The sequence below is a fragment of the Suricata suricatta genome, chromosome 8, assembly GCF_006229205.1.
Source record: "Suricata suricatta isolate VVHF042 chromosome 8, meerkat_22Aug2017_6uvM2_HiC, whole genome shotgun sequence".
Lineage (NCBI taxonomy): Eukaryota > Metazoa > Chordata > Mammalia > Carnivora > Herpestidae > Suricata > Suricata suricatta.
In genome coordinates this window covers 3,724,013-3,733,538 of record NC_043707.1, presented here as the reverse complement: position 1 = coordinate 3,733,538, position 9,526 = coordinate 3,724,013, and the positions used below count along the sequence as shown (strand labels likewise).

At 47.1% G+C, this 9,526-nt stretch overlaps 1 protein-coding gene across 8 annotated transcripts in view; it reads left to right on the top strand.

The window, feature by feature from the left end:
• The first annotated feature begins 541 nt into the window (after nucleotides 1-541).
• GLYR1 (glyoxylate reductase 1 homolog) overlaps nucleotides 542-9,526 on the top strand; it is a 33,816-nt gene continuing 24,831 nt past the window's right edge. For 2 of the 8 annotated variants that reach the window (XM_029947302.1, XM_029947298.1), the window contains exons 1-3: nucleotides 542-638; nucleotides 1,662-1,698; nucleotides 3,138-3,217. In XM_029947302.1, coding sequence (XP_029803162.1) covers nucleotides 601-638; nucleotides 1,662-1,698; nucleotides 3,138-3,217 — 155 coding nt within the window. In that variant the 5' untranslated portion in view covers nucleotides 542-600. The remainder of the gene's footprint in view (nucleotides 639-1,661; nucleotides 1,699-3,137; nucleotides 3,218-9,526) is intronic. The other 6 variants (XM_029947299.1, XM_029947297.1, XM_029947305.1 and 3 more) reach the window with 4 other exon arrangements.

Below are 9,526 nucleotides of genomic sequence, written 5' to 3'. Positions count from 1 at the left end.
GAACTTGCGCGGACGCGGGCTCCGGCCCGCTCCTCGGACGCCGGCCGTTAGAAAGCGCGCTCGGAAGGATCCGTCCGCCCCCCCGGGCGAGGCCACGCAGAGCCCGCCGGGTGCGGGCCCCGGGCTCGGGCGGAGGCTGGCTTCCAGGCCGCGCCGAGGTCCGTCAGAGCAGCTCCCGGAGTGGCGACACGGCCGGCCCCAGCGCCGGACTAACGGCTGTAACGGAAGCGCGGACGGGAGGGGGCTGGAGGCCGGAGCCCAGGGGCAGGGCGGGCCTCAGGGCCGGCTCCTTCGCGCACTCGGCTGACAGCACTCTCACCGCCACCTCCGCCGCTTAAGACCGCGGGCGCTTCGTTGTCACGAGCGGAGGGAGGGGGAAGGAGCCGGGAGTCTCCGGGCTCCGGCGCGCCGAGAACGCGGCGCCCGGGTCACGTGCCGCCCGGCCGGCCAATGAACCCCTGCGGGCGCGGTGACGTCAGAGCAGCGGCGTGGCCGGTGACAGCCGGCCCCCGTCACGTGGCCAGAGGCACTCCAATGGGCGGCGCCGGGGCGACCTGATGTTCCCGGCGGCCCGTGCGTCGGCGGTGGTTGGGTGGTAAGATGGCGGCTGTGAGTCTGCGGCTCGGCGATTTGGTGTGGTGAGTCCGGGCGGCCAGGGTAAAGCGAGGTGCGCCGGGAAGCTCCCTCACTGGGCGCGGGGTTCGCGGCCCGCCCCGGAGCTGCCTTTCTATGCGCTCCAGGCTGCGGATAGAGGGCGAGACGAGGTGTCGGCGCTAGGAGCGACGCCGGGCGGAAGGGGCAGTCCGGCCCCGGGGGACAGAGGCCGAGAGTGGCCACAGCGGGCTGGGCTTTGAGCCCTAAGCCGCCCGGGGGAGGGCTTCGCTCCGCACCTGCACGCCGGCGGACGCGGTGAACGGAGTCTCCGGCGCCGCACAGCTCCCGCGGACGCTGGGTTCTTGGGGTCTTGCGGAGGCTTCCCGGAAAGCGGGAGAACCGGGAGCCACCGGGGCCATCTCGCCTGGGCAAGCCCGTCAGAACTCCCGTTGCGATGGAACCGACCTGTGTGGGCGGCTTGGCCGGGGGTGTCGAAACCGGACTGCTGCCGCTGCCCCTGCCCCGTGAAGAAATGGAAGGGAGACTTCTTTACAACCGAAGGCTTGGCGGCGACCAGTGCCTTCTTGGTGCCTCTCGGGGTCTCCTTCTGTGTCCCAGGCTACCGCTCCGACCAGGACTGATTGTCGCCGCTTCCCTCGAGCGACGTAGCTCTCTTCTCGACCCAGAGGAAGGTTTCCATTAGCATTTGTCAAAGTCGGGCTGGTCTCACAGACTGTAAGGGGAAGTCTGTGTTTACCGAGCAAACTGCCCCCAACCCCCGTCGTGGGGAGGCTCTTAACAAGTGACTTTCGATTGGTTTGGTTCTTCCGAATTCCTGGGCACCAGAAGAATGCACATACCTTATGCACCTTTGTATTCTATTTCTGAAGAGTTTGGGCCTCTGGGGCCCAGCTGTTGAAGCCAAATTAAGAACTCCTGTTTGCCAGCTTTTGTTTTAGCACTTGAGGGTGCAGGTGGAGAGTTAGGAAAATAAATTTCACGTTGAGCGGGTTGAAGGCGATGGACTGGCTTTTCCAGGGCAAATGCTGACTCTGTGTTTTCTCTAGGGGGAAACTCGGCCGGTATCCTCCTTGGCCCGGAAAGGTGAGTGTCTTGCTATTAATGGAAGACATCTGAAGTTGGGTGTGAGGAGGTGAGAATGTAAGATGCGTTCTCCCCAATTTCTGGGATATAATTAACCTGGACCTACTTGGGAAAAAAATCAGTTACTTATTTGTTTATGTAATGTCTGCACCCAAGCGGGGGCTTGAACTCCCCACCTGGGGATCAAAAGCCCCATTCCCTTCTGACTGAGCCGGCCCGGCATCCCTAAACTGGACTTATTTATATAACAGTCAGAATTTTTCTCTCTCCGCTCTCAGATTGTTTAGAAAAGGCAGTGTAATATAAACTAGCTCCCTCAAACTGCAGTAAATGTTTATCTCTTGAATCAGAGATGGCTTTGCTGAAGTTTTTTAATCCTGGAAATCGATTTTAATTTGAATTTAGCTTGACACTTAAATGTAACAAAAGGAGAGGAATAAATTCTCCCGGAAGAGAGAAATCTAAATGTAGGTTAGTGAAAAGTCAAAGTATTTTTGTCCCAACTAAGTTTAAATCTTCTTTCCATGTTACCATATGTGCTGCTCCCAGTGCTTCTTTGCAGAAGTTGGCACTCCAGATTTTGCATGAGGCGATCCGTCATAGCTTTCCAAATGTTCTGTTTTTATATTCTTGCTAGGAGCCCAGGAAATGCCTTGAGACTGTCTCTTTGCAATATGGCATATTCATTGCCTCAGTTGTCCTTCCTTGTCATTGTTACCTGTCTCAACTCGTCCTGCACGCTTTTTGTTTTTTGTTTTACTGTTACAATGTTACAGTCGTTTCATGTGTCCAACACACTGATTCAACAGTTCTATACCGGATGCTTACCACGAGAAATGTAGTTACCACCTGACGTTACTACTTGACAGAAGTGTTTTTAAGAGTGCTCTCTGCATTTCTTCAGTGGTTTAAGGGTCACATGGTTGGGGGGGGGGGTTGACGCTCATCTTAGTTTTGTTTTTTAATTTTTTTTTTAGCGTTTATTCATTTTTTGAGAGACAGCGTGTGAATGGGGGCGGGATTGAGAGAGGGAGACACAGAATCCAAAGCAGGCTCCAGGCTCCAAGCTATCGGCGCAAAGCCTGACGTGTGGCTCACAGTCCCGGACCAGGAGGTCATGACCTGAGCTGAAGTCCGTCGCTTAACCAACTGAGCTGCCCAGGCGCCCCTGTTGATCTTAGTTTTAGCTGCTTTTAAAACAAGGCCATTGAAGTGAAGGGATTTTCTACCTACCAAACACTGCTACATGATAGGTGTTTTTCAGAAGTTCCTAGAATATTTGCACATTTCCACACATCTTAGTAGGTAAGTGGCAGGTTTGGACATGTAGTAGGCCCTTGGTTCTTTTCAAGGATTTTCTTTTTCTTTTATTTCATTTTTTTTCTCACCAATTTAGAGGTATGGAAAAACCTTTTTTTCCCCTCCCTTTTACTCCTCAGATTGTTAATCCACCCAAAGACTTGAAGAAACCACGTGGAAAGAAATGCTTCTTTGTGAAGTTTTTTGGAACAGAAGATCAGTGAGTAGTGCTCATCAAGAGTTTCACTTTCCCTTTGTGCCTTTTCTTGGATCTGAGCTACTCACAGGAGTTTTCTAGGGACCTTAGTTCATTTTTACATAGTCTGTCAGAATGACATATCCTTCTGGCTTTATACCTAAATAAAAGATGCTGTTCTTAGCTCATCGAAATTGTTCTGGGGCCAATAACAATGCTAGTCAACTAAGAAATAGGGTTAATTATTTTCTTAATAAAATCCCAAGTAAGATGGTTTCTCACATCTTTTTATCCAACTCCATAGGCAGTTCCTTTTATGAGGGCCACATTTGGTTCTCTTTTAATGGCTGTTTATCATTGTGGTTCATGTATGAGGTATACACTGCAAACTGAAATCTTCTTTAAGAGAAGTAATTGTTTTAATTCTGTTCTCGTTTGTAAAACTAGGTGACTTTCTCTAATGTAACCAGATCTGTCCTAGAGTTGAAATCAGGACCAGTGATTTGAGATTCTTTGTTAATGTAATTTAGGTCACAGTGAGGGGGAAAACATATTTACTTGAGTTTCCAGTGATTTACTCAGCTTTCTTATTATTACATGGAGCTGATTACCTGGGTCTAGCTAGAGGGTTTGATGTAAGTAGTTGTATTTCCACTTATGATTCATAGGGGAAAATGTAGCTTTTGCTTTGAAAAATGTGTGTGTGACTTTTCTGAGGAATGTAATACCAGTGGTAAAATAGACGTTCCTACAAAGTGATATATGATATTCTATCCCAAAATCTCCTATAAACAGTTTTCCTCATTCTGGGGTTTATATGCTGAGTACTTATCCCAGTTGAGAAGTGTAAACGGTATGTCTACCGTCACCATGCAGATCTACCCACATACTCAGCCCCTGTTCTCTGTCACAAAACAACTTAACAGCCTTTTGATGACAATATTTTAAGGGAGTCACTGACCCAGAGCTGTGAGAGCCAGAGACACTCTAGAAGCAGGAATGGTCTGGTAATGCCATTGACTTGACAAGAAAAGTTATCCTGATGCATAAAACAAGTGCTAATTGTTTTATTAGCAAATTCAAGTTTCTGACACTGAAGAGAACTTTTGGAGAAAAGTGAATGTTGTGGTCCTTGCTTTTCAGGAACTTGAGTAACAAGACATAAACATTTCAGATGGGAAAGCGTGCAGAATGAGTGATCTGGGTGATTATTAAAGTGTTCTAGAACAAGGAGAGAGTAGTGGAGAGCAGGCAGGTCAAAGAAGGCTGATGGAGGCGATGGCATTAGAATCCACCTTGGGAGGATGGATAGAGTTTGAAAAGGTAAGGGCATTGCAGGCAATAGGAAGCCCATGAACAACTGGGTGTTGAGTAGGATGTGTGGGCAGAGGGAGGCTCCCCACCTGGGGCGGAAAAACTGCTGGAGAACGAGAGAGGCATTATGATTGGTTCGGTTGGTTAGCTAAATGAAGATGTTCCCAAGTCTAGAACAAAGTGGAAACTCCTGGAAAGTGGGGGCTTGATGAGACTACCAGAAGCTTGAAAGCATTTGTGTTTTTATGATCTTTTAAATGCTGGAAGGTCAGAAGAATAAACTGATCTTTCTGTATAACAAATATTACAGATAAGACAAAATGAGAGTTGAGTGAATTTCAGCACTTAACCAGGTTTACAAGTGAAGCCAGTGCAAAGGGCACACTTCCCAAACACGAAAATAATGTAATAGTGTTAGTAGTGGTAGAGATGACATGATTTATGACTAAAGTTTTTTGAGGGGATTCATAAGCAAGTGTAGCAACTGTTAGATAAAATGTCTTTTAAGGTTTTTTAACTCCTTTGGTAGAATTCCATGTAAAAAGTTATTTAAGGGGCACCTGGGTGGCTCACTCAGTTAAGCATCTGACTTTTGATTTCAGCACAGGTCATAATCTCACGGTTTGTGAGTTTAAGCCCTCTGTTGGGCTCTGCACTGACAGCGTGGAGACTGCTTGGGATTCTCTCCCTCTCTTTCTGTGTGCCCATCTCTCTCTCAAAACAAATATTTTTTTTAACTTTAAAAAAAAAGTTATTTAAAAATCAAGTTACCACAGACTAACCTGTATGTTACCTTTTTGTGGCCAGGCAGTTGAAAGGAAACAAAGGGCAAGGATCTCCAAGCACTTCTGAAGGGAGAAGGGTTCTCAGTGATCAGCAGATGTTATTTAGTGTCTTTATATTATCTGAAGGTGAAATGTCCAGACGGTTGGGGACCAGGGAATTACTTCGGGGAAAGTATTTGGATTTTGGATTTGATGCTGCCCTACTGTGCATTCAGATGCCAGTTATACCTGCCGTACAATTTGGGCAAGCTGTTTTCATCTTTCTAAGCCTTTGCGTCCTTGTCCACTTGTGGGGGTGATGCCCCCTGAAGGAGAAGGAGCGGCACTTACTCATTCTGTGGTTTGGCCTACAACTGGTGTTCAGTAAACTTCAGGTCAGGGTAGAGACGTGTTACAAGAGACAAGCTGGCAGAAACCAGGTGGCATTAAGTAATGGAAACTTGAATGAGAGAGAATCTATTTGAAAAGAAAGGCATGTAAGCATTGGAAATTCCTGGGGGCTTCACCCAGGTCTCCTCTTTTGATCAAAAGGCTTTGAGCACAAAACAGTAAGTTTGCCTTGCCAGAACTGTGTGCGGTCCAGTCCATGCTCCCAAAGGGATCTGATGGATCTAGTAAAGATCAGAAAAGGGGACCAAGTCAGATCAAAGAGTAGGATTCTTTAATTCGAAAAATCAAAGTCTCAAAGAGCACAATCAGAATTGATGAAATGATGAATGACCTTATGGGGGTAAACACTGGCGTGTTCATAAATCATCAGACACTTAGCAAAGAGCAGTGTGGGTAGAACAGGTGCTGTAGTGACCATGTCTAGGGTGTGCATCAGGAGCACTGTAAGAAACAAACATTGAACAAGTGGTTTAGGCAGAAAGTACAAGTGGATTTCTAGAGAGGAGAACTGCTCTGTACAGGGCAAGGCCCTAAGTGGCTCCAGAAGAACCTGGGCTCTCCCTCACCTTTAATGCTTGATGTTAGGGAGACAGAGGGCCCTATGCTCTTGGCACAACCTGGGCTAGACACCCTGTTGGTTACTGTGTCCGGTTACTTTGGTAGATAGGGTCTGACCCCATGGGGCTGTTCCTGAATTCCTAAGGAATGTAGGATTCAGTCAGAGATGTTGAGTTTCAAAACTGACATAGTACATATGGGGAAATATTTATAGGTAATGGTTTTTTTTTTATATTAGCAAGGATCATCATTAAAGAGTTAAAAGGGTAGCCTCCCTTAAACCAAGATTTTAATCTTTCAGAAAACTAATTTCTCTGTCCCTTTTTCTGTCAAAACATCTAACAAATTGTGTTGACATCCATTAGAAAGAGAGGACCAGACCTTCCTGGCCAGCATCCCCTGCAAAGGGAAGGACTTAGTAAGATGCTAGATTCAACTCTCCAAGCCTGGATGGCTACTGCAGGAAGTAGCCATGGTTGCTTTCTGTTCTGTGGAAATAGAGAGGGAAGAATACCTTCGGCATTAACTTTGACGCCTCCACCAGGTAACCACTCCCAGAGATGAAGTCTCAGGCCGCTGAGGGCCCACCCTGGACAGAAAGTTGCCCATCAAAATAGACACTGAGCTCAAGGTTGAGAAGTGTCATCAGCGGCTACGGATGGCAGAATGGAGGGAGCTCATTTAGTTTGAGGGTACTCAAAGACCCCCAGAAACAAACAGTTCAAGAGAACACTGTCGGCAAAAGTGGGTAGTTCCCAAATGGCCAGCTGAGAGTTTCCGTGACAGTGTTCACACCTGAACCCACAACAGCCCTTTCAAGACACGGATAGGATATTTGTTCTGGTTCTCCCTTTTTAACCGACATAGACTCTGGGAGGCAGGACATTTGTGGAGGTAGGTGATAAGATGTCCAGGATCCCAACCTGAGGTGCTTTTTACATCAAGCCAGATATAAGGTATACAGTGTGTGAGTATCAAAGTAACTTTTGGAGGAAAACCTGTGGCTTGTAATTAAAAGCATAGCATGTCGAAACTATCTGAGCATCCCTTTTCCTTTTTGCCTGGCACCTGATTGGCCCACTTTTCCTACATGGAACACTGTAACAGTTGGGGAACAGAGCCAAGAGGATAGTGAGTGCTCTGCTCTGGGTATTTGGACTGAGCCAGCGATCTGCCTCTGCCAGCGCTGGACAGAGCCCATCCTAGAGAGCATTGAGTAGATTCTCCTCTCCCAGCACCAGCCTCCATCCTCCAGGTGACTCTCTTCATGGCTGAGACAGTGGACTCCAAGAGCAGGTGTCCTGCACCAGAATTAAAGAGTCTGGCACGAAAGAAGCATCTGGCCACATTGGCAAGGGCAGTGCAGCTTGAAAGCCTCATCTAGCGTTTGGAAATGTTTTCAAGGTTTGAAAACAGAATCTTCTAAACCTATCAGATTTATCTGCAAGTCTTTGCTACTGTTTGTATGATAATCATGACTTGAAATTAAATGTGGAGCTCTTTATTTGTGTGTGTGGGGGGGTTTGGTTATTTGTTTTTTGATTTGTGATTTCTGAACATCGTAGACTTGGGCCTGTAGCAGCCAGCACTAATCCTCAACCCCTTTCTCTGGTGTCAGGTGGTTGGGGGGAGAGCCTAGAAACCGTTTGTCAGTGCTGCTCTCCAAACCAGAAGGAGCAGGAAGCAGACCCACCTCTTCTGACCCCATCTTTGTGCTCACCTTGGGCTGTGCTCACACTTGTACGTGTTCTCTCTCTCCACCCCTACTCCCACCCAAGTCACTGTGTCGTGCAAAGTCTGAGACACATATGTGAGAGTTTTGGAGATTGTTCCTATACCAGCATGTTTATTCAGATACCTGCATGGTGTGATTTTAACTTAAGAGTAAAACTTGTAAGAATTACGGAAGTTTTTGAAAATGTGAGGTGTTTACATTCATTTTCAACAGTGTGTGATCTGAGGGTGGCTTATAGTGGAAGGTTTATATCTGCAAAGGAGAAGAATTTATAGGAGGTATATCAGAATACCCGGGTGAGTTTGCTGCTCCTGGCCGTGGCACAGGCACACTTACACGTGCAGCCAGGCAGTAGTTACCTGCCTGAGCAAACCTACAAACAAGGAAGTCATGGGGGGAACCCCCTGGGCAGAGTAGCCAGTGTTCTACCTTTATTGTTAATTTGTTTTTTTAAAGATAATACATGTTTGGGGCACCTGGGTAGCTCAGTCTGTTAAGCGTCTGGGGTTTCAGCTCAGGTCATGCTATCACAGTTTCTGAGTTCAAGCCCCGTGTCAGGCTCTGTGCTGCTGGTGCAAAGAGGGATTCTCTCTCGCTCTTTCTCTCTGCTCCTCCCCCCTCCAAAAAAAATAAATAAACTAAAAAAAAAAAAAAGATAATACATGTTTACAGTCCTCTCCTCCCTCCCCCATCAAGCTATAAACTGAAAAGGTTCCATTCATCTCTGTCCCTCAGCCACCCAGATATCAACCCATGAGTATCCAGTTATACTAGCTTCTTATGTCACGTCCCTCCAAAGGTACTATGTGCAGAATCAAGAGGTTACAAATTTCTTTTTCCTTGTTTTTACATAACTGATAGCATACTACACATACTGCTCTGCCCTTTTTTTCCACTTACCAGAGTCTCTAAGAGGCCTTCCATTTTATTCTTCATAATGACCTCACTGATGGCCACTACAAACCTCCTCGTATAGAAAAAGCAAAGGCCTGTACTTTACATACCACTTGACTAAACTTGCTTTTTCTGACTTCCCAACCTATAAGCAAACTAGCCAGGAAGGGTCCTGCTCCATCTAGGCATTGGGAGGATGATGAGAAAGAAATCACAAGTCACAGCTTCTATCACAGAAAGAAAAAGAAGTCTCTTAAAAATAAATGGGCGCCTGAGTGGCTTATTCAGATAGGCCTCTGACTCTTGATTTCTGTTCAGGTCATCATCTCACGGTTCATGAGTTTGAGACCCACATCAGGTTCCATGTGGATAGCCCAGAAGCTGCTTGCTAGTCTCTCTCTGTGCCCTTCCCCTCCCTCTCTCAAAAAGAAATAAACGTTAAAAAAAAATAAAAACTACAGACAGCAGCAACAACCTCAAAGGACTACCAAAGTCCTACAACATTTAACCAAGATGCCAGCATTCCAGCCCCTCCGAATGTGCCAAGAAGGCATCATTTACTCAGTGATTATTTCGTGAGCGCCGGCTGCATGCCAGGCCCAGCTGGTCGGCCTCAGTGGATTGGAGAAAGGCGCACTACTGAAGCTCCAGCTGAGG